Source organism: Furipterus horrens, unplaced genomic scaffold (assembly GCF_987537825.1).
Source record: "Furipterus horrens unplaced genomic scaffold, mFurHor1.1.pri manual_scaffold_7, whole genome shotgun sequence".
Lineage (NCBI taxonomy): Eukaryota > Metazoa > Chordata > Mammalia > Chiroptera > Furipteridae > Furipterus > Furipterus horrens.
Genome location: NW_028327177.1, coordinates 1,722,900 through 1,746,729, shown reverse-complemented (window position 1 = coordinate 1,746,729; position 23,830 = coordinate 1,722,900). Strand labels below are relative to the sequence as shown.

Sequence of the window (23,830 nt, the reverse complement as noted above, 5' to 3'; positions counted from 1 at the left end):
CCTCCGAGTCCTCCAGGCGGGCCGGGGACTTGCCGGAGCACAGGACACTTTGGTCCTCCTCCCGGGGTGCTGGGTGCCGTCCCTGGCCACCTGGGGACCCCTCCCATTCCTTCTTAGCTTCCCGGGGAACGGAGACGCCGCGGACACCAGGACTAGCCAGTCGGGCTCGGAGAGGACCTCCCCGCGCGGGGCCCCACCCTCCTGACCCCGCCCCCGCCCGGGCCCCGCCCCGCGGACGGCGCTCTGGGCGGATCCCGCCGGCGGTGGGGAGCGCGCGCCGGGCCGAGGGGCGGTGCTGTTGGGCGCGGGGTCCGGGTCCCGGTGTGGCGGCCGGAGAAGCGCGAGCGGGGAGCGCCCAGCGGGCCGCGGAGCAGCCATGGCGGAGGCGGCGGCGCAGCACCTGGCGCTGCCCTCGGGGCTGTTGGAGCTGTGCGCGCTGCTGGGGCCCCCCAGGGACAGCCTCCGCGGCCCCGAGCAGGTGAGAACCCCGCGGGGAAACTGAGGCGGGAGACCGTCGGAGAACAGGGTCAGGGCCCGGAAGGACCAGCGCCTCCGCGAGGTGCGGACAGTGAGCCCGAGGCCCCGCGCCGAGAACCGCAGGTGCGCTCCGCGGAGGTGGAGTCGCGGGCGCCTGCCTCTGGGGGCGCGCCACGCCCTGCAGCCCCCGGAGTGGGGACCCGCCGCAGCCGCTCCAGGGATCACCGGGAGGGCGCGCGGGGGCGTGTGTCCCGCGCCGCCCAGGCTGCGGCCTTAAATGCGCCGGGGCGCGGCCCAGGTGGGCGAGGGCGGCGCGGCCCCGTGCGCCGGCGGAGCCCTGGCCCGCTCCATCAAGTAATTGAAGCCCTTGCGCCGCCGGGTCGCTCTTCGCAGCGTAATGAGATGCTTCGGATTCAAAGGCCGCCTTTGAAGGGCCTGCACTTGGGGGGTTTGCGACGAACCCTTTTTTCCCGCTTGTAGCAGAGGCGGCCCGCCCCACCTCCCCCCGGTTCCCCCGTCTCTACCCCCGACCAGCCGAAGCAGTGAACTCAAGCCCCCCTTTCCGGGAGAGCGGCCGTGCTGGGCATGCTCGTTCTCCCGGTTCGCGCCTGTGGTCTCCCCTTTGCTTAGTTCTGGAGCTGGATTTCTTTTGAATGGGTCCGAGGCCGACGGTGGCCAGGACACCGTCATTTCTCCGTGGTTAGAGGTGATGCCCGGAGGACTTGGCTGTCCCGGCAAGTCCGCGAGGCACAGAGAGGGGCATTTGCGTATTTCCCGCTGCAGAGTTGAATTGGCGTCACCAAGAGAAGCTAAATGTTGCTAAAATTAACCAGACGCATGTCTGAATGCTTTTCCGGCCTCTGCCCCTGGGCCAGTTCCGATGATTTCTGCATTTCCCTCCCCTTCCTTGCTCCCGGGGCCCCCGAAACGCCTGTGTCCCGACCCTCGTCGCGTTGGCTGAGCATCTCCCTGCCCGCCATCGGCCCAGTGGCCGTTCCTCCTTTTTCTTCTGGTAGGAAATGACCTGGCCTCAGCTGCGGTCTCCCCCACCCCAGGCTCCGCGCTCTCGCTGTCGCTGTCGGGCAGTTACGACACACCAGTTAGTGGCCTCTCTGTGGGACCGGGTTTGAGAGCAGATGAGCCAGCTGAAACGTCCCCAGCGCTGCTTCCTGGGCCGCGCAGGCTGGGACGGCCCCCGGTCCCAAGGGGCAGTCCGCCCGCAGCCCTTTACCTGCCACCCTCTGCCCTGTACTTGGCTTCTGCTGGTGAAGGGTGGGGAGAAAGGCCAGAGAAGGAGCAGGGAGAAGGGGGGGGATGTGTGTGTGTGTGTGTGCAGGGTGTGTGTGTGTGTGTGAGAGAAGGGGTGTGTGTGTGTGCAGGGTGTGTGTGTGAGAGAAGGGGTGTGTGTGTGCAGGGTGTGTGTGTGTGTGAGAAGGGGTGTGTGTGTGAACACGCCAGTTCCACTTCCTGGAGCCGTCCTGCTTGACTCACGTTAACATTCAAGTTAACCAAACCTATGACTTTATTTAGTTCTATTTTTTGCAGCCATTCTATTTTAAATGTCCGAGACTTTTCACTAACTTTTAATTTTGCTTTTTAAGTCACCTTTTCTCTGTGATTCAGGCATTTCTATTCGGTGAGCAAAGAGGTGAGAGACCTGCCGAGCGTAATCTCAGGACGGTGTCCCGTCCTAACGTTCGGGTTTGTTTATTTCCTAGAGGGGGCGGTGTTTGTTTTGTCGAGGACAGTGACAGAACTGGAGGATACTTTTCAGTCCCCCTGTGAGTGACGTGGTTCGGGACACTTCCCTCCACTCCCTGGTCGCTACGGAGACTCAGCAGGGAGTGTGAAGGGCTGGCACAGATGCGTCACGCAGCGGTGGAAAGGTGCTCCGAGCCCCGCTTTCCGTGAGGGTCTCTAGTGTAATCCTGGCGTGAAAGCCTGTTTGTAGTTTTCAGTGGAGAGCGTCCTTTCAGTTTCTAGATCACCCCGTCCGCCAGAACTTTCTGGATGCCCGGCGGACACTCCTTACCCACCCCCAGCCAGCTGCCTCTTCCCCTCCCCTCCCTTCAGACCCAGGGAACCCCGCTTCAGACGCGACTAGGTGCAGCTGGCTGGGCCCTGTCCACCAGCAGCAGCATGCTCAGTGCTGCCTCTGCTAAGAGGTCCATCAGGCACTGTCGTTAGAAAAGAGACGGAAAGTACACCCGATGTTCCTTTTGTTGTTTGGGGGAGGAACGAAAAGGTTAAAACAGATGTTGTACCAAGTTCAAGTGTAGAAGAATTCAGGCCAGGTGGCCCCCTTTTATTGATTTCAAGGGACATTTGGTCGCGTGAGGAAGGATGTTTGTCCTCGCTGTCACTGCTCACTCCGTCTTGTGTGTGACGGCCCCGCTGACATGGCGGGCGTAGCGTTGCCGGTCACGCGCTTGTGCAGGTGTGGATACTATGCAGAGTCCGTCACGGCCCTGTCCTCCCCACCAGCCTGCGAGGGGACGTGGGGGCTTCCTGGGGACCCAGAGGGGCTGAGCACTTGACCCGCGGCATCTCCTGAGGACGTCACTTGCCACTGTAGTTGGAGCAGGGCCCGTATTTGAGCTCGGGCTGCCCCTCACAGGATGGGCTTTGACCAGGCAGATGAGTCTGTGTGTCCGTGTTGGCAGCCGCAGACCCGGGCTCTGGGCAGTGTCGACCTGCCCGGACAGCGGGCCTGAGAGGCTCCTAAAGCCACCCCCGGGTCCTTCCCGCTGTGAGCCGCGGGCAGGAAGAGCCACGCCCTCCACAAGCGCACAGCCGCCCACGCGCGTTTGTGGGTACGAGGGCGCGGCCCACGGACCGGGGCCGACACCTTTCTGCCTGTTCCAGGTTGCCCAGAAGAGGGGAGTCCAGAACCCTTCCGCCCTCGACCCGGAGGTGCTGTCCGTGTTCGTGCCTCCGTTTGTCGGTCAGGAGGACGGGCCGGTGGCCGAGGCGGGCTGCGGGACTCTGAGCAAGGCCAAGAGGCGCTCCTTCCGGAAGAAGAGAGAGAAGCCCCGAGCAGAGCCCTGCAAGGGCCTCCCGGGGGGCCCGCGGGGGCTGGACGCGGAGGACGTTAGTGTCCCCAACGGCGTGGACCTGCTGGCCCTGCCTCAGCTGTGCTTCCCAGGTACCTGTGACCGGGGACAGACGCGCCTGGGTCTGGGCGTCCGCGCACGCGGCAAAGCACGGCTGGCGGTGAGCCGGCCGCCCCAGGCCCCTGCGTCCTATGCCCGGCCCGGCTCTCTGGGTCGCGGGGGTTTCAGGGCTGAAGGGCAGCTTAGGTCACTCGGCACAGCCCCCGTTTTAGAAGACGGGGATCGCCAGCTTGCACAGTGTGTTTATGCTGCTTCCGAAGGATTTCCAGCTCTGACTTCAAATCGGCCTTCCTGAGAGGCCTGGCAGGGCAGCCGGCTCCACCCCCGCACACCCCGAGTCCAGGGGCCCTGGGACCAGAAGCACAGATTGCATCCCCCCCCCCAAATGGCCGGTTCTGCACACAGCAGGCGTGTGTTTTGGGGCTTTGTGGTTTGGCTGGGCTTGGAGAAATGTGAAAACTTAGGGTGAGGACTTGGCATAAGTCCCTCTCCAATCATTTCCACGAGAAACGGATGCTGCTTCTTGCTCTCAGGGGCTATAAACCAGGGGCCAGCTGTCACTCTAGGCTTTACAAAATATTTCTTTTTTCTGTCTTCAGGGGGCCTGTGTGTGGCCTCTGAACCCAAGGAGGACTGTGTCCACTTCCTGGTGCTGACCGACGTCTGCGGGGACAGGACATATGGTGTGGTCGCCCAGTACTACCGGCCGCTGCATGTAGGTGATGCCCACGCCTTCCCTCTGAAATTGGGTCTGGGTGGGGTTATTAGGACGATCCTGTTTTACAGAGGAGAAAATGGTGACACAGAGAGGCCAAGTGAGCTGCCTGAGGTCACACAGCAACCAGGATTTGAACTTGAGCAGACCGACTAGAGCAGTAGGCTCTCACTGAAAGTGGTGGGCGGACCATGACATGGTTGACTGTTCCCAGGGATGCTCCAAACTGAAGCCGTCATCACACTCCTCCATCCCTACCCCAAACCCCCAAACAGCCCCCATTGGGGCCCAGATTACGGGCCCCAAATATTGTGCCACTTGTGAGCTGTGCCTTGTGGAACCCACTGCTGCCCTGTGTCCCTGCCTGCAATCTGCTATCAGGGGCCGAGGCCCCTCCTCCTGTCCCTGACACCTGCCTGGCTCCCGGGCACCCATGAGTGCTGCATATGCTCTGTGTAAAGCCAGGCCCCACGGTCCCTTCGTGGGTCTTGCTGTGTTCTGTGCGTCCTCACCTGACCTCCTGTGTGACTGCCACACCCCTGCGGAGCGAGCCCCCAGGGGGACGGCACCGTGACTGGAAGGCTGGTCCTCCTTCTCAGACTGGGCAGTGAGACTGGGGTGTGGGGAGGGCCCGTCCAGCCTGCACAGCCCCGTTTCTGCCTGGAGGTGCCGTGCTGTTGAGGACACATGCTAAGATCGGCAGGCCGGGGGGTAACCTGTGGCCCCTGCTTTCTCCCCAGGATGAGCACTGTTTCTACAATGGCAAACCTCACTGGGAGTCGTCCCGGCCGACCGCAGGTGCTGCCGGCTGCTTCGTGCCCTTCGCGGTCTGTGTGGTGTCCAGGCTCCCCTACTACAGCGCGCTCAGGGACTGCCTGTCCTGGTGAGCCGGGACCGCCTCCGAAGCTGGCGTGGGAGCGCGTGTGAAAACCCCGACTCTTCAGGAAAGGCCAGCGTGGGGCTGGCATGACAGGGCGGGGGAGATAAGGGCCAACTATTAGAAGAAAGTTAACATGGAGGGTTGTTTTTTCTTGGGAGTTTTAAAGAGAAATCAGGAGCAACTCTTTTCCTGGCTGGCTGAGAAAACCATAAGGCTGCTGTTAGTTCTGATAAGTTTTATCGACATTTTAAAAAGTTACTCTTCTTGGTGGAACTGTTAGTTGACTTAATGCTGATAACTGGGTTGGAAACTGAGGCTGTAGAGAAATTGCATTGAAGCCGATTGGACGCGGCTCTGTCCCAGCGGGCGCACGGGCCCCGCCGCCGAGGTCTGTTCTTAGAGTCTGGCAGTGTTTGGTGGGATGCTGGGGAAGGGGCGGTGAGCCGTGGCTCCCCCGGGTGCCCTCATCCCGGAGAGCAGTGCGTGGCAGGCCCCTTCCGCGTCCTGGTGAAGGACAGTCCATCCTGACCTCACATCTCGGTCATGGGGCTGAGTGGGAATCCTCGCCAGATGAACCATGCTCCGACTCAGATTCCAGCTCCTCGCTCGGTTAGTTTCTTAAGTGGCTGGTCCTTGGTCAAAGCTTGGGTCTGGTTTGCCTTTTCTGCCACAGACAAAACCTATTTTGTAGAACAGAGAGCTGACTTGGTCTTAGTCGACACAGGAGTGAACTGAGCAGAACGTTTACTGAATGTGTGTCTGCCGGGCACGGAAGGTGCCAGATGATAAATTAGGACACGGTCCCCTGTTATGTATTAACTAATAATCTTCGGCACTGGAAGGTGAACAGCTGTTTAACCTCGAGAGTCCTCGTCTGCACAGTGGGGAGGGCTATCCCACCCGTAGGAACTGAAGCGGAAGGGGAAGGGCCAGAGCGCGTCCCTGGAACCGAGGGCGGCCTGCTCCCCATCCCCGTCCCTGGTGCGGGCACTAGTTCAGCATCGTGACCTTCTCCAGTGTGACCGATGACAAAGCCTCCGTGCTGGGTGCTCACGTGGGCAGGTGTTTAACAGGAAAAGTGTGTTCACGTTTTACCCTCTCAGCCCTCCTACCACGGTCCTCTTAATGGCCAGAACTAGAAAGTATCGCTAGGGAAGGACACGTGTCAGAGATTAAAAAGGCAGCATCGAAACACGGCTTTGTGTGTTTTTAAAGTCGGATTTCCTGCCCTGGTGCTGCTGTGTGTACCCGCGCTCCACGGGGACAAAGTGGGGGTGGGTGTTTAGTTGGGTTTGGGAAATTAGCTTATGGACACTTTTCCTTTAAAAAACGTCACCTTTGGTCTATTACATTTTTATAATAGATACAGATATGGCGGATGTTGAACTGTCTTCAAGTCCTGACATTGGCTCCATGAATGATTACGTTCCTTAAAGTAGAAACCCAAGGGCTCCTGTGTCCGGCCCTTGGCGGTGCCCTGCGGCTGGCTGCTGTGTGCAGGCCCAGCATGGGGGGACAGGCGGGGCTCTGCTGGGGCCGCTGCCTGGCCACGTGGGACCCGCCAGCCTTCTCTGCGGTCCACGGCCACCTCTGCGCTAGCGCCTTGGCGGCGTCCACCCTCACGCGGGTCCCAGCGGCTCCCGGCTGAGGGCTGAGCTATGCTTCTTTGGCCACTGCGGTCACTGCCCCGGGGCCAGCGCAGGCCGGCCACGTGAGCCACCAGAAGTCCCTGTGCAGTGGACGCATCTGGTGAAGAGGGGCCGAGTGCGTTTGTCCACGAGAGCATATGTCAGACCGCCTGCTCTTGTCATTCTGAGACGTGGTGCCCTGAGAGCGGAGCCAGTTTACAGAGCTGTTACTGGACCATCTAAATGCCAGCTAGCTTCGCGGCATGACACCGACCCGTGTTGAGTGTGTAGCTGGCTGAGCTGTGCCCAGTGTGCCCCCCCGTGCCCCCCCTGCAGTTAGGATCCATGTTGTTTTCGTCCCCCTGAAGCTGCTCAGGCCCTGGGAGGCCGCTCCCGCCCCTCTGCCCCAGCACCCATTTCCCCTGGCGGTTTTACACTGTGCACTTCACGCGCGGGATGCATTTGGGCTCACATGCGCTCAGGCACTTTCCTCTGAGTTGGTTCCCTGCTGGTGTGTGACACCACGAGGTGCAGGAATGCCAGTCCCGTGCCACAGATGACACACACGCACGTGACCAGCACCCAGACCAGGAACAGAAGGTGGCCAGCCCCCCCCAAAAGCAGCCCCAAATGCTACTCACGCCCCCCCGCCCCGCTGCAATGAATGTCCTGGAATGACTGATGGCGCCATTGAGACTTCTGCTTTGATTAGAAACGCGAAGGGCGATGCCGGGATCCTCAGATTTACTTTGCGATACGACTTTTCTCTTTTTCGTTTCAGTTTATTGACGCATCTGAAGCTCTGTAAAGATTTTGAAGTTGACAATCATATAAAAGATTTTGCGGCAAAGCTGTCTTTAATTCCGAGCCCTCCACCTGGACCGCTGCATTTGGTAATGATGGCTTTCTTTGCAAATAGTAAAAGGAACACGACACACGTGGCTTCAGTGGGATAAAGGGTGTCTTAAGTTTGAGTTACGTTTAAATTTTCCTTCTCACGCTCCTTATAAACATTTCGTACGTTCTTTCTAAAAGTCAAAAAACTAAAAATAGAAAATTTCTAAAAATTGGCCTATCAGGGTTGACGCTCCAGTCTGCTGAGCAGCCTGGCCAGGGCTGATGAAACCTGAGTCAGCACTTTTCAGACACTTTAACCGTAGGGTGCTTCCTTTAAAAACACACACACAGGAAACGGGACACCTGTTAGAAACCTATAGCACCTGTGGACTCGGTTTCACTCTGTCAGTCCCTTCTGGGAGATTCTATCTGTAGACCATGGCTCTTTACATTTTGATTACGGGCAGTTGAAAAGTTGGCCCCTGCACCAGGAGGCACGTCACGATTGCTCCCAGAAACCTCTGCGGGAGCCCTCATGGTGGGGGCGCGTCTCCAGCAAGATGCGCTGGTTATTACGTGGGTGATGGGCGGCCTTTTATGGTGCAGTGACGTCACCAAAGCTTCCGTTCTTGTTTTGTAAGCTCCGCAGGTGTTCGCGGAGGCCCCGCTGCACCGTGAGCCCCTCAGATCCTTGTCCTCTCTCCGTGCTGCCCCCAGTCCCTGGCTCACACCTGCGTCCTTCTGTGCGGCTCACCTGCAGGCGCCAGCGGTGGGCAGGCGGGTGGCCAGTGGGGCACCTGGATTCCTGCGGAGCTGATGCTGGAGGGGGAGCCGGGGAGGGGAGCGGCAGCCCTTGGCCCGCTCCTCGGCAAGCTGGAGAGCCCCCCGAGGAGGGGACTGCAGCTTCCTCCTGCGCCGCCCTGTCCTTTGGCACATCGTGCGGGCACCCTGTGGATACAGAATCTGAAGTGCTAGCTTAAAATAATATCTAGAAAAACAATGTGTTTTTCTTAACATTCTTTGAATTACATGTCTTTAAGGGACTTTGACGCTTAAATTATAGTACGGGTTCTGTGTAGTCACTGAATAATGGTGTGGACTAGCGAAGATTCACCCGCACGTGCTCGATTTAGAACTGGTGCTCATGGGGACGGACAGCTGGGTGGCGGCTGAGCAGAACGTGCAGTCCTGCGTTCACGTGTGACCACGGTCGCCGGTCCTGTCTGCGCAGGTCCCTAGACTTAGACTCTGTGACGTAACGAGGGGACAGCATGAGTTTCAAAAATGTTCCCTGGCCCAGACGCTTCCGGAGCCCAAGCGCTGGTGCCTTTCAGCCGCCACGGCAGCAGCGCCCTGACTCACGGCTCACGGGCGGACGTGCTCCTGCAGGTGTTTAACATGAAGCCACTCCAGGTCGTGTTCCCCTCGCAAGCGGACCCCGAGAGCCCAGTCATTGACCTGGACCTTCACCTGCCGCTGCTGTGCTTTCGGCCCGAGAAGGTGCTCCAGGTGCGCCCCCCCCCCCCCACGGGGCCCTGCTGGTCAGCTGCGCGGGTGTCAGAACCGCGGCCACAGCAGAGGGGTGCCAGCGCTGTGTCTTCACGACGCACAGGCCGGTGCCCTCGGAGCGTTAAGTTCCTTGTTTAAAGCCAGTGGTCACTGCAGGGCATGCCGTTTGCAGCTGCGCCCTTTGGGGGATGTCCAAGAAGCCTTAGTTTTGGCAGGTGGAGCAGGGACACATGGGTGGAAACTGTACCCACGTTCTGGCTTTGGGGGTGCATGTTCACAAGCGTCCTAAGTGGGCTGTGCCCAGCCGGATGTGTCTGTGGCCTGTCCCCCCAGATCCTGTCGTGCCTCCTGACGGAGCAGCGGATCGTCTTCTTCTCGGCCAGCTGGGCCCTGCTGACCCTGGTGGCCGAGTGCTTCCTGGTCTACCTGCACCCCCTGCGGTGGCAGCACACGCTCGTCCCCATCCTGTCGGGGCAGATGCTGGACTTCGTCATGGCCCCCACGTCCTTCCTCATGGGCTGCCACCTCAGCCACTTCGAAGAAGTCAGCAAGGTCAGGTACCGGCCGCTGGGTCCAAGGCCCTCCGTTCCGAGTCCGTGGCGGGGACTGAGGGCCGGGCACACGGGCCGGAGGGACCGCACCACGCCTCAGGGAGCGCCACATGCTCGGTGCCGCCACGCAGGGCCCCCCGTCACTGTCCCCGCTCTGCCCCCCTGCAGACCTCGGGCACGCTCAGGGTCACGGTGTTCTCAGTGCCCCTGGGGCTTCGGTGGGGCGAGCACAGGCGCTGGCGTCTGGACCCCGGTTTCAGCGCAGCCTCTGGCACTTACTTGCGGGCTTTGTGACCCTGAGGGAGTTACTCGCCTTTGCCGGGCCTCAGTTTCCCTGTCTGTGACGCGGGCGGGGCTGTGAGCTGAGGACAGTCTGCGCCCCGACCCAGTGTGTGCAGCACGCGACTGGGGCCTGGAGATGGTGCTGCCATTGCTGCTGCTCCGTGTTCTTTCTTTAAGGAAACTTTTGTATTAGGCTTCTGTCACTCGTGGGACCGTGTTCTTAGGAAGCACACGGGCGCACAGCGTGCCGCTCGGTGTGGGTGGGGGCTCGCGCTGAGGTCAGTCACTGCGTTCTCGCTGTGGGGCTGGCCTGTGACAGTGCTGAGCCCTTCGGTGTCCTCCTTGTAGAAGGACACAAGTGTGCTGGCCTCGCTGCTATGGCAAGGGCCAGGGGGTCGGTGGAACCGCGTGGGCACGCGTGGGCACACGTTAAGGGCCTAGTAAGCGGCAGCTGTCCTTACCATTGTGCTGCCTGGCGGCGGCGCATGTTTAGATGGGGTGCAGATGTCTCAGGTCTGTAACAAGCATTGTGGGCGTGCCGGCAAGCAGAGCAGGTGTGGTTTTTTTAAAACCGTTTTATTCAGATCCGACTTACATCCCACGAAGCTTACCCAGCTCAAATGTATAGTTCAGTGGCTTTTGGTAACTTCACAGCATTGTGCCAGCTAACGTTAGACGTTTTCATCACCCTGCAAAGAAACCGCGTGTGCGTTAGCAGTTGCCGCCCCGGGCCCTTCCCCTGTCCCTGGCTGTCACCGCCGCCCTCCTGCCTCTGGACTTGCCTGCCCCGCGCCCACGGGCTTCATGTAGACGAGTCACTGACTGCGGGCAGCTTTCACTCAGCCCAGAGGCTCTTGAGGTTCGTCCACGTGGCATATAGCAGGACGTCACTGTCACTGCCAGTCAGGGTTTTATTGTGTGGACGCGCCGGCTGGCTTCTCCGCCCATCAGCTGGCGGACATTTGAGTTGTTTCTACCTTCTGGCCGTTTTGAATGACGCAGCTGTGAGCGCTCGTGAGCAGGTCTCCGTGGGCACAGGGGTGGGGGGCTGAGCCGGTGAGGGCTGTGCTTACCCCTCGGAGATGCAGCCCCTGTTCCCCACGGCAGCTGCCCATGTCACATCTTCACTGGCAGTCCGGAGGGTTCCGGGGTCCCGCATCCTCGTCAGCACGTGTCGTCTGCCTTTTGGACTTCAGCCATCCTGGTGGCGGGAAGTGGGATCTCGGGGGGCTGGACGTGTCCTTCCCAGTGGCTGCCAATGCCGAGGGCCTCACCCTTCCCTGGGCCTACCAGAGAAGCCTTCGTTTGGAAAAGTTCTGAGTGTGCACAAAACAGAGGAGCCCAGGCCGCTGCCCATCCTCAGGCTTCCTGTGAGAGCAAATCCCGGGACAGCGAGGCGCTGGCCAGCCTCCCGGAGGAGCCGGCGTCTCAGGGGGCCGCCAAGCAGTGACTCATGGGGGCACAAGCACACATAAGAAAAGGCCATTCAGACCTTCATGGAAGGAACGGAAATCTCACCCAGCCCGCCTTCCACATGAGAAAAAAGCAGGCCACGCTCGGAAGTTTAGAACAGTGTCTTTTTTAGTCATTAGGGGCAAAACCTGTCTTGTTCTAGCCCCTTCGGAAGGGAAACACTTTGTCCTGTTTACTTACTGGCTCTGGCCAGCAGTCCCGAAGGGGTCCCTCTCGGGGACCTCCCTGTTCTGGAGGCTTCAGGGTGGGCAGCGGGGCTCAACAGAGCGTTCAGGGTTGGGGGTTTTGTCCGTGTGCTGGAGCTTGGATGCTGTCCTGCTGTGACCTGCAAAGACCAGCCCTGATGTCTGCAGGAGGCCCCGCCGGTCCCCAGCCGCCTTAGTGCCCTGCGTCTGCCCTGGGCGATGCTGTCTGCGCATTTCATGAGAGGCAGCACCCGGCACGAGAGCTGGGAGCGGTGACTGCAGAGAGAGCCCATGTCACATTCCAGGGACTCTCAGGACTAGCGTGTGACCCATTGTGTATTTTGTCACAGATAAGGCTTTACAAGCCAGCCATACACACATTTCAAGAATGCCGAGTGTGTGTGGTCACCGAGGCCAGGGCCCTGCCCATGCCGGGTACTCGTAGGGGCAGAGCTGCTGGGGTGGCTCTTGCCGGAGTTCTGGAATGTTCTCTCCTGGCTCCCTTAAGACGCACCTGCATGTTTGTACCAGGGCGGGAGAAAGCCTGACTCAGAGACAGATGTGACGCGTGGCCCTCACTGCACTTGTGGGGACAGACAGGGCTCTGCGCCGCGTCAAGTGGGGCCACTTGCTGGCGACTGTCTCAGTGTGCGCACGACAGCGTGTTCTCGCTTCCAAAGATGTGCTCAGACTCTTACGTCAGTCCCCACCCTTGTTTCCCAGGAAGCTGACGGTTTGGTCCTGATCAACATCGATGACGGGAGCGTCACGACCTCCGGTGACGAGGACGCGGACATTCCCGACATCCCTCACCTGGCGGCACAGGCCTTCACGCAGAGGTAAAGTCGGAGAGCGTGTGTGTTGGAAACGCAGCTGTTCACATCCTCCCTGGCCAGTTCCGCTCCTCCTTTCCAAATAAAAGTCCCTTTGTCTTTATGCGGACCTTCTCCAAGGGCCAGTTATGGCCGCAAAGGGTCGGGGAGGGCACAGCGCCTAGGGAACCTGCCCCTTCTCTGCCCGGGACCCCGCGCCCGCGGCCTCCGCAGCGCCTTCTCGTCTGTCCGTTCATGCACCCAGCCGCCCGCCCGCCTGCCTGCCCGCCCTTCACCTCCTCACCCGTCTGTCTGCCGCAGGTGTCTTTCCAGTGCCCGCTGCACGCAGCCCTGCCTGGGACACTGTCTGACCCGGGGACCCTGAGGGGTGTGGCCTGACCTCCCTGAGCAGGGGACCGTCTCTGTCACTCCCCGCACCTACCAGCGCTCTTATTTCTTCGGCCTTGTTTCACAGCCGTGACGGTTTTTGCTTCTCTCCTGCTAAACACCATGGCCTGGGCCAGGCTCTAGCGCCCTCCTTCCAGAAGGGCTGGGGTAAAAACAGTTCGGGGGGTGGCTCCTGCGGGCCCTGTGCTGGCGGAGGGGCTTGGTGGGGAGGTCTGGGGAGGCTGAGAGGCGTGTCATTACTGTCACGTTGGCAGAGGTGTGACCTGGGCCATCGGGCGTCCTTGGCAGGATGGGCAGGCGCAGGTGGCTCTGTGGGCGCTTCTCTTCCTTCGGGATCTAAAGACATGGTAGCGGGAGAAACCCCACTTGTAGCCCCCCAGCCTGCGGGACGGGCCGCGGTCAGAGCCTAGGAGCGGCCCGGCACGGGGCCAGGGGGGCTGTTTGGAGAGGAACCTGCTGCACAGCTGAGGCCGGGTCAGTGCAGACCCCTGTCCCCTTTATTTTGCCTGTTTGTCGGGCACTGAGGCGAGGGCCGAGCAGAAGCCCGAGGGAGCGGCGGAGGTGCGCACGCGGTGTGTCTCCGGTGCCGGTGGGTGGCGGGGCCTTGCCGTCTGCGCGTCCTGGGGACTGGCGTCCGAGGCTCAGGTGTGGGCAGGGCTGGTTCCCCTGCTGCCTCTCTCCTGGGTCGTCCCTCTGCCTGTCTGTCCTCCTGGCCTCTCCTCACAGGGACGCCAGTCACGGTGGTTACGGCCCGTGCTAGTCACCTCCTTAAGTGCCTCTCACCCGTTACAGTCACAGTCTGAGGAACGAGGGGTTAGGGCTCCAGCATGGATCTGGGGACACACCTCAGTCAGTTTTTCCTTCTCCCTGCGTGGTTTCTGCAGAAGAGACAGGAGTCCCGCCTCTGTTAGCGCTCCTTCCACGTCAAAGCTCCCCAGGCCCCCAGCCGGGGCGCCGGGGCGGGTGCCCTCCGTGGGCTGGGGCGTGAAGGCCGCGTGGCTGTCCTCTGTGGCCGACGCTGGCTTGTGCTCAGGGGCCTTGGCCACAGTCCGGGGCTCTGTCTGTCTGCAGACCCTACACCCCTAATCGTGGCTACTTTCTGGTTAATAGAAGCCTCCCCCACCTCCGAGGTTCAGGGCGCGAGTGTGACATTCTAGGGCCGACGTTTGCTAGTCAGGTGTCCTCTGGGCCTCAGTCTCTTCCCCAGGCACCGCCCCCCACCCGCTCATGGCTGTGTGCGCCCTGCCTCCCACCCTCGGGGCCCCTGAGCTCCCCTCGAGCCCCCAGCCTGGCCGTCCCGCACCCCACTCCGACTCCCTGCGCCCTCCCAGGGCATTTCCCCGTCTTCCTGTTTATTCTCACTCAAACGGAAGCCCCGCTCACTAGCCATTTGTGTTGGGAGGTGACCAAACCCTTCCAGGGTGGATTTCTAAGGGCCTGCCCCCCAGTTATTGACGGTATTCTGTGCCCCTGGCCCTCGCGGAGCGTCCTGTGCCCCAGGAGAGGGCGTCCATGACGCAGCGTCTGCTGCCTTGCAGGGTTCAGGGCCTCCAGCTGCACCGGGAGCTGGACCTCGCGCACCTGGGCGCCAGCACTGACCTGCACGATGGGCGTGCGCGCCGGCGGGCCTGGCAGCAGCGGCTCAACGGGCAGATCCAGCGGCTCAGCCTGCAGCTGCTGGTCAGCGTCTTCAGGTACCGGCCGCGCCGGCAGGGGCCCCCGCCATGGCGCGTTACCAACTGTGGCTGGACATCGTCACCTCAGATCTGGGGGAGTGTCTGCCCAAGTCACCATCCCTTTGCAGATGAGGAAATGGGAACAAAGCGGGGACGTGGCCTGGGGGCCATCTGGCGGCCCTTCCTGGCTCGCCGCCCGGAACTCCGTTCCGCTTGTGGGAGCCGTGCCCGGTCCTTGCCTCTTCGTGGCTGTGAGGAGCCGGGGGGGCTTGCGGCACGGGGACAGTCCCTGCTGGAGAAGTGGCGCTTGGCGTCATGAACGGCACGGCCCCAGAGCCCCCCACACGGCCATCTCTGCGGTCGGGACACTTTCTGAAGGACGGGGCTTGTCAGTCGCTGTCTGTGCTCCTCGGCCCCTAGCAGTGATGCGTTTTCATGTATTTAAGACGGTTTCCACAGCTGGCCTTCTCTCTCTGCCAGGGAGGTGAAGAATCACTTGGATTACGAACACAGGGTGTTCAACAGCGAGCAGTTTCTCAAAACATGCGCTCCCTGCGACCAGCGCTTCTACAGACAGGTCAGAGGCGGGCGCATCCGCACTCACCCCCCCCCCCCCCCCGCGGCTCCGCATCTGGTGACGTGTCATTGTGCGGGCTCCCCCGGAGGGCTGTTTCAGTGTGGTTCCTGTCCATCCTTTGGCCACGTTGTGGAGTTTAATTTACACAGAATGGGATGCACCCATTTTCAGGGTCGAGTGTGATGAGTTTTGGCAAAGGTGCCACCTGAGCAGCCACCTCCTCGGTCTGGGTGGGGACCTTCCCATCCTGCCAAACAGGTTCCGTGCCCCCGTCCCCTCAGGGCCTGTGCCCTGGTGCTCCTTCCTCTGCCCCCAGCAGTGGCCCAGGGCCAGGGCGGAGCACTGTCCGTCCGTCCGTCCACCTGCTCACAAGCGCCTGGCCTGTTGCCGTCCTGTCCGTTGTGGAAGGTCACGTTCCAGGGCTTCCTCTGGCGGGCCAGCTGCGTGCAGGTCTTCTGGTCCCTTAGGGTGCGCTTCCACACCTTTGGGGGAGGCTGAGCCCCTGCCTGTCCCCCTCCTTTGTGGGCCGGCTCCATGATGGCCCCTTGGTGTCCTCACCCAGCCTGCCTTGTGCTCCGCATCTGCCACCCGATCCCTCTGGCCGGGGGCAGCCTCTGCCTTGCCCTTCTGTGTGGCCCTGCCCTCCCCTCATCTTCCGGTGGGCGCTTGCTCAGTGAGGGGGGCTTCCCAGCTGCTTCCTCTCTGAGCCCCAGTGGTGGGATGCTCACCTCGGTAAGGGCAAGCGGGAGCGCGGGGCAGGTGTCCCCAGGGCCCGTGGAAGGCAGGCAGGGCAGCTTCTGTGAGGTGTGGGGTGCAGGGGGAGCCACGGTCCCCAGGACACCCCAGAATCGGTGACAAAACCCAGAGAATGCAGCTGTGCTATCATGGGAGCAGGTGGTCTGCACCTTTGAACTTCCTTGTGACTTTCCAAGCGCGCAGACTGGCCTGTTCGCTCAGACCGCTGTGAGGGCCGGAGGCGGAGGTCGGGGGGGGGAGGGGGGTTGTGATGAATGAGGAAAGCTGTGTCTCGGGAGCTGTGTCCATGGGGGCCCGTGTGGCCGGTGGGTCGGGGGAGGGGCCGTGCCGAGGACATGGGACCATGCAGCATGCGTCCCAGTAAGTCACCTCTGTCGCCTCCCCAGGTCCTGGACACCTACATGTTTCATTCTTTCCTCAAAGCCCGGCTCAGCCGCAGGATGGACGCCTTCGCCCAGCTGGACCTCAGCACGCAGTCTGAGGAGGACAGGTGCTGTGTCCCCGTGTCCCTGTGCCCTTGCACGGCGCAGCTTCACGTGCACAGATGAGCGGCAGAGCCGGTCCGACGGCCTCCGTTCAGCCGTGTGTGAGGAGCCGGGTATTTCTGTTCGGGGACACGCTCGCAGGCCCCCTGCCTCTGCACCCCGGGTGTGCATTCGGGCCGTTCCCTCCCTATCTTCCTTCTTTTCCCACCTTTTCATGGGGCTTTTCCTGAGACCCTCCAATGGGCATCCACTGTGGATGACACCCTCGCTGGTTCTGAGCGCTGTGGACGGTCCCGGGGGCGCAGTCTGTCCTCCAGCCTCTCCTGCCCCTGGACAGATGTAGACACCACTCCACTCAGCTTTCCACTTGCGTGGAGATCAGACACTGGCCACCACCTGGAGAACGTGTGTGGCTGAGTCATTTTGTGTCTGCAACACGTGGCTTCTTTCTACCCCAGAATCAACGGGATGCTTCTGAGTCCAAGAAGACCGACCATTGAGAAAGTGGCCTCACGCAAGCCTTCGCCGCAGCGTGCGGCCCACCGGCGCATGGTCGTCAGCATGCCCAACCTGCAGGACATTGCCCTCCCCGAGCTGCCGCCCAGGAACACATCGCTCCGCAAGGCTGGCGCCCCGGACGGCGGTGGCTGTGGCGGCGGCGGCACAGGTGACTCCTGTCCCCGTAGCTGCAGGCTGTCCTCTCGCAGGCCGTGGGAAGAAACCAGGACGCGAGCCAGTGAAGGGGACGGGCTTTTTTCTTTTTCTTTCAACAACACACTTGTAGCACTTTTAGACTAGGCATTTTGAAAACTGTGTTCACTCTAGGAAGTTTTTCCATCACCCAGTCTCACTGCGAAAGGTAACAGCTCCAGCATGTCACATGTATGTGCGTGTCTATGTGTATAAAATACATGTTTACTGTGTTAGTATCTAGGGGGACACAGTGGCCCTCCGGCCCCCAGGGAGTGCCAAGCCCTTTCTGGTCCCCGGGGAACAAAGCCCCCCCCCACCCCCCAGAGCTGATGTTCCCGGGGTGAGAGCCGAGGATTGTACTCTGAGTCCTAACCCTGCCCACGGAGTCACGCTCCCTCTGGAACAGGCAGGCCGGGCACCGTGGGCCCCTGGTGGCCGCTGTCTCAGGTGCCTCCCGGTGGCACTGCAGAGGGCTGGGACCGAATGAGGGGCTCGCCTCCCTGACCAGAGTGACCTCTAAGTGAGGCGCATGCAGGACAGGGCGAGCGTTCTGGAGGTGACTGCTGGGAGTCCCTACGCGGCCGCGCCCTGGCCGTGGGACCTAGGCAGGTCATGTCCCCTCCCTGGGCCCGCGGTTCCTCTTCTGTGAAACCCAGCGACGCCTTTCACCCCTGCGTTGAGCCCGCTCCTCGGGGGAGTGCGTTCTGCAGCCTCTGAGCCCTCAGCTGGGCTCCCCGCCCCTCCCGGGCATCCCCTCCTCCTCCAGGCTTCCGGGTGAGACCCCAGCTCCCTGGGGTGAGCAGCCACCTGTGGGGCTGGCCTCGTGCTGCCCGCAGAGCTCCTGGGCTTCCAGCAGGCCCCGAGGTGGCACCTGTCGCAGGAATCAGTGTGTGGCACTTCGTAGCTGTGTGCTGGGGACGCGTGGAGGCCTCAGTCTGCACATCTATAAGGTGGGAACCACCACCATGTCTCAGAGGGGCTGGTAAGGAAGCGGAACAGTGATCTCCCAGGGCTGAGCCGTGTCTCCGAGGCCACGTGGGCTCAGGTTACTCGCTTAACCCTCCCGTGAAGACTGACCGACGTGGGACGGCCCAGCACTGACAGTCCTCACAAACGATCCTCTCCGCTATCCTCAGGGCGCCACGATGCGCAGGGAGGGCCGCTGGTTTAGCCTGGGGTCTGTGGGACCTTTCAGAAGAGGCCCCAGGTCCTTGCTTTATGTGGCAGGTGGTCAGGGTTTCCAGACCACGTGACGGCGGGAGCACGTGCTTGTGCTCGCTCTGTGCTCAGCGCCCGCTTCCCTCCCCTGCCCCCAGGTCTGACTGTGAACCCCAGGCCGACGTACACGTTCAAGATCCCGGAGGTGCACTTCCCCCTGGTGGGCCAGTGCGTGCAGGCCTACTACGCCGACTGCGTGGGTCTGCTGAGCAAGGCCATGGGCGGCGTGGCGCCCGACAACTCCGCGCTGCGGGCGCAGTACCTGTACCTGCGCGGCCTCGTCCGCCTGAGGCAGGGCCAGCTGCTGGACGCCCTGCTGGACTTCCAGAGTCTGTACACCACGGACATCCGGATCTTCCCCGCCGACCTGGTGAGGCGCACGGTCCGCTCCATGGCGGGCCCCACGCGCGCCCAGGCCGCGCGCACGCCCGAGCTGCGCAGGCTCCTCAGCGCGGTCCTGGAGCAGCCCGGGGAGGCCCCCGCGGCCGACGACCGCGTGAAGCACTTCGAGCTGCCGAGCAAGCACCTGGGGCTGGACGAGTTCGTGCGCAGGGTCCAGGAGTCGGGCATCGTGCGGGACGTCCACGTCATAAGCCGCTTGTTTGAGGCCTTGACCGTAGGTAAGAGGTGGCACTTCCGTGCGGACCAGTGGCTGATGGGCAGCGGTCCTCCCGCCGCCATCCCCAACAGCAAACGCCCCGACTGGAGCTGCAGGGTGGGAAGGGTCTCGGGAAGTCTGGCGGGGGACAGACATCAGGGCCCCACATCCTGAGCGCGCGCTGAGTCCGCGTTTACTGCCCCTGTGTGGTGTGTTTAGCCGCGCCCCCAACAGACCGCTGTGCCCTGCTCGAGCCGCCTCTTTTTCCCCATTTCCATGCATTTTCTACAAAGGGATGCACCCGGAAGCAGGCCATGGGTCTGTGAGTTCTCAGCTGTGTGTGGACGGCCCGGCCGAGGACGTTCCGCACCATTTCCTCCGTGTGTCTGAGCTGATGGGCGTAGTCGGAGTGTTTGCAGTGGGCAGGTGTTCATCATCAGTGTCCTGTGAGGTGGCCATTTCCATCACTGACACGGTGACCCCAGCCTGCCTGTCCACACACGTGCAGCTGGATGGCCTTCTCTAGAATCTGTGACAAGAAGCCGGGCCTGGGCGGCACTTCCTTGTTGCCAGGCGGCCTGTCCCATGACAGTGCACTGTGGTTCTAAGGGGACATTGCTTGGAGCCACTCCGGGTCCTTCCCCTGAGCTGCCTTGGCGTCATCTTGGCCCGTTTTTACGTGGGGATGCTCCTCTTCCCTCTGCCGCCGGAGCTCCGGTGCGTCCAGTCCAGGGAAGGTTGTCCTTTGCAGGTAGCAGGCCTGGCACAGACTGCAGAGCGTGGCTGCTCTTGCGGCCCGTCTGTGGCCTCGGGGGCAGACAGCAGTGCGTGGCATTTCTGTATCCACACGCAGCAGTCCTCCTCCAAGCAGTGATGGGACTATCTGTGCGTCTGTTCACTGGTCCTGGTCAGTCTGCTGAAGGTGCAGGCAGATCCGGTGCTCCCTGGTGGCTCTGCGCGCCACGCTCCTCAGATGCAGGGAGGCGGCAGCACTGCCCTGGCCCACACAGACGCAGGTGGTACATGTCGTTGGGTAGCCGGGGTGGACGGGCCCTGCCCAGGGGGTGCCGTGCGGCAGGGTGGCAGGGGGACAGGAGCTGCGTGTGAGGGGTTCGGTACCCGCTGAGACCCTGGGACCTGCGCTCGAGGCTGCTGTGAACAGAAGCCAGGGCGCCTTGGCTCAGCACCTCGTGGACGGGACCTTGCCACTTCCGTCTGCGGGGCCCTCATGAGGACACAGGTGTGTGGCCAGTTCAATAGCAAGGCCTGACACTCGGCGGCATGCAGCCCCCAGGGTTGCATCCACGTGACAGGATGCCAGGAAGTGCATGGCGCTGCTCAGTGTCACTGTGCCCAGGCCCTGTGTCCTCCACTGGCGCGGGCGGATGCTGCAGGTACAGCTGCTGATGGCCCTGGGTGTTCCCCGTTCTCCCAGCAGCAAGAGGGTCTGTTCCTGCAGCTGCCACCTCTCATGGGCCAGAGGGCGTCCCAGCTGCTGGGGAGCCTGGGTAGCGTGGTGTTACGTCTGGACGTGAGGACCTGTCTGGCAGGCCCGGACCGGTGTCTCAGGGCCATGCCGACAACATCCATCTGGGAGGCGACAGCGGCCTGAGCCTTGACAACCACTGTCTCTGCGGCTCCATTCTCACTGCAGAGCAGGCCTGAGTGGGCTGGGCTCCGGGCGTGGGGCCTCTCCGGTGTGGCGCTGAATGTACGTTTTGGCCTCAGGGACACGTGGCAGGAAAGTACCGTTAGTCAAAGCTGAATGTCACCATCTTAGAATGAACGGGTAGGAATAAGGATACATCTGAGGGTTTATTCACAAAACGACCGCCAGCCACAGGGAGCTCTGCAGCCTGTGAGCGCGTAAGTGGCCCCTGGTGGCCGGCCTCCCAGACGGCCTGGCGCCCACGCCGGGGTCTGACTTCCCTCCTTACTTCTGACAGCGTCGGCCGTTCTTCCTCGACCCCTCCCGACCTGGGACAGTGCCCCCCACTGGCCGCCGCGTTAGGCCGCGATAGTGAGTTCCCTGGATAAGTGTCGCCTCGACGGTGCCGTGGGACCTGAGCAAGGACGGGCTGCAGAGCCAGGCTGGGGACAGGGAGGAGGACACGATCCTGCCCTCAGAGCGGGGCACCAAGCAGGCCAGGCAGGCCGGAGAGCAGAGCCAGACGCTGCCTGCTGGGCCTCAGGCTCCGGGCCAGGGAGGGCGGCCCCATCCCAGCGCCTCGGGTACCTCCTGCGATGCTGAGCTGGCTGAGGAGGTGCCGCCTCCGGGCGGCTGGGCATGAGGTTCATCTGGGCCTGGAAGGGGGGCGGCCGTTTCCTGGTGCGAGCCCTCTGGGCCGTGTGCACAAGGCCCCGGACCCTCCGCACGCCTGGAACGTGGGGCGTGGAGGGGAGGCGGGGCTGATCCTGGAGAAATCTGGGGCCCGGTGCAGACGCAGACCCTGCAGTGTTTGAGTACAGGGGTGGAGCCCCCACCTGCACCTCAGAGAAGTGCCCTGGGGTGAGTGCGGTGGGCTGCGAGCAGAGGCGGAGACGTCGGGGAGCCTCTCCCTGTGCAGCAGGACGGGCGCTGTGGGCCAGGGCAGACGGGGACAGGCAGACGCGCGGCCCGCGGAGGCAGGACAGAGCTGGGGCGGGAGCAGACACAGGGCCTGCCCGGGGGTGAGTGGGCTGCGTGGGGGGTGGGGCCGGGTAGTCCCGCCTCCAGCCACAGGCAGTGAAGCAGGTCCCTTCCCCAGCCGGCCTGCAGCCACACTGTTGAATGGCAGCGGATCTGGACAAGTGTTGGGAGCGCGTCGATTAAGACCATCTTGGTTACAAGCAGTAAAAGTCATTTGTTGGCTTACATAACCGGAGAACACTGAGATTCTGGCTTCAGGCACGGCTTGGTCCTGGGGCGTCAGCACGTCCCACGGATCTGGTCTTTTCAGTGTTAGCGTCACCCAAGGTGGCTGCGAGCAGTTCTGGTGGTGTCGTCGTCCCAGTGTCCCCACCAGATGTCCTCAGTTGCTATGACACCTGGCTTAGGTTGCACAGCGGCCCCCATCCCTGGGGTAGATCCAGTGCCCACCCTGGGCCCCTAGGGCTGCCGGGGAAGGGCGGGGAGGACGCCCCCGGTGGCTGCCACCCAGGTGGACAGGGCCTGGCGCCCCCTGCTGCCCTGGTCGGGGAGTGCGCTACTTCTTGGCAAACGCAAAGGTTCTTGCAGCCAGAATCTCCCTTTTCCTTGTAAAACGCAGGGCAGCAGAAGCTGATCGACCCAGAGACGTTCAGAGACTTCTACACGTGCTGGAAGGAGGCCGAGGCCGAGGCCCAGGAGGTCAGCCTGCCTGTGTCGGCGCTGGAGCACCTGGACAGGAGCGAGTGCGTGTACAAGCTGTCCCGCTCCGTGAAGACGAGCCGCGGCGTGGGCAGGATCGCCATGACCCAGAAGCGCCTGTTCCTCCTGACGGAGGGCCGGCCGGGCTACGTGGAGATCTGCACTTTCCGGGACATACAGGTGGGCGCGCGGCCCTCCCTCGGGTGTAGGGCCGAGGCTGCTGGGCACAGTCTCCTTCCCCGTGAGCTCCGTTGCGACGCGGCTTCGTCTGGTGTTTATTCCACAAGTGACACGAGTGGACGTGCTCTCTCGCCGACTGTCCAGAGGGGAGGGGGGCAGGGAACGCTGCACTGTGGCGGCCGCCGGACCCGCGGGCCATCTCGTGGTTTCCTTCTGTTTCCCCCCACTCCAGCTTTGCCACATGTACCCCCAGCACCCAAATCAGAAATCCTGGGAGGTGAAAGGGGGAACCACCTTTAAATGCCGCGGGCAAGTCCACAGGAATTACCAGGAAGACTCTGAGCCTCAGACAGCCGCCTGCACCCAATTCTGTCCGGTTCTGAGACCAGGGTCGCAGGAGGCTCCTGCCACCACCCTGGCCCTCCACTCCCTTCTCGACTGGGGTCCCTTCAGTGCCTTCCCTGTCCTGCTGGGACCCCCTACTGCCCCCAGCAGCTCAAGGCTGTCCGGGCTCTCCCCTCCCCCTCCGGGCCTGCCCTCATGGCAGGACACAGCCGAGGGCCCTGGCAGGTCCCCTCAGCGAGCCCGAGGAGGACACGCGTGGCCCCCACTTCCCAGCTTCCCTGCGCACCTCAGTCTCAGTGCCCCAGGGGCTGCCCCACGCTCACCTCCCCCTCTCACCTCCACAGGAAGTCCGGAGCACCACGGCAGCCTTCCTGCTTCTCCGAATACCCACGTTAAAGATTAAAACGGCGTCCAAGAAGGAAGGCTTCGAGGCGAACCTCAAGGCGGAGTGCGACCTGTGGCAGCTGATGGTGAAGGAGATGTGGGCCGGGAAGCAGCTGGCCGATGAGCACAAGGTCCGGCCCCGGGCGCAGCGGGTCGAAGGCAGGCCGTTAGCTGGGGTTTAGCTGGGGCTGCCGAAGGCGCCACGGTCCCGAGACCCAGGCAAAGGCCGTGTCCCCTCGTGTCCCCACGTCCCGTGCCGTCCGGGGGGGCGGGTGCTCCGGGGGCGCTCCTCTCCTCTGCCACAGGCTTAGGGCCAGGGCAGGGGCACCGAGTCCCTCCCGCAGCGCCACGTCCATCGCCAGAGGTTTCTGTGCCTCCCCTGCCTTTGTGCCAAGCTAACGGCTTTGATTAGTCAGGGTCACAGAGGAGGCTGGGGACGGCGGTGAGAGACGGAGGACGGGGCGTTGTGTGTGCTGTCGAAATGGCAGCTGGGACAGGAAACCCATCACAAAATGGGCCCAGAGTGCGAACAGGGGACGCACTAGGGGGAGAGGTCACGTGGGCCGAGGCAGCTCCCGTCAGAGCCCCAACGGTGGGACGTCCCCGTCACGGGAGGGGCTCCAGCCCGGGCTGCTGTGTGAGCGCTTCTGCTGGGAGTGGGCAGGCGGACACGCGGGCGTGCGGCCCTCAGACCGGAGCGTGGACGGAACAGCGTGCCGG

At 62.4% G+C, this 23,830-nt stretch overlaps 1 protein-coding gene across 1 annotated transcript in view; it reads left to right on the top strand.

Moving 5' to 3' along the window:
• The first annotated feature begins 294 nt into the window (after positions 1-294).
• Positions 295-23,830, top strand: part of DENND3 (DENN domain containing 3) — a 34,641-nt gene continuing 11,105 nt past the window's right edge. The window contains exons 1-15 of the mRNA XM_090283313.1: positions 295-478; positions 3,343-3,622; positions 4,190-4,305; positions 5,046-5,188; positions 7,595-7,706; positions 9,040-9,159; positions 9,493-9,711; positions 12,374-12,489; positions 14,409-14,564; positions 15,027-15,123; positions 16,266-16,369; positions 16,823-17,031; positions 18,374-18,895; positions 22,122-22,381; positions 23,071-23,241. Of these exons, the coding sequence (XP_090139439.1) occupies positions 377-478; positions 3,343-3,622; positions 4,190-4,305; positions 5,046-5,188; positions 7,595-7,706; positions 9,040-9,159; positions 9,493-9,711; positions 12,374-12,489; positions 14,409-14,564; positions 15,027-15,123; positions 16,266-16,369; positions 16,823-17,031; positions 18,374-18,895; positions 22,122-22,381; positions 23,071-23,241 (2,727 nt within the window). The 5' untranslated portion in view covers positions 295-376. The remainder of the gene's footprint in view (positions 479-3,342; positions 3,623-4,189; positions 4,306-5,045; positions 5,189-7,594; positions 7,707-9,039; positions 9,160-9,492; positions 9,712-12,373; positions 12,490-14,408; positions 14,565-15,026; positions 15,124-16,265; positions 16,370-16,822; positions 17,032-18,373; positions 18,896-22,121; positions 22,382-23,070; positions 23,242-23,830) is intronic.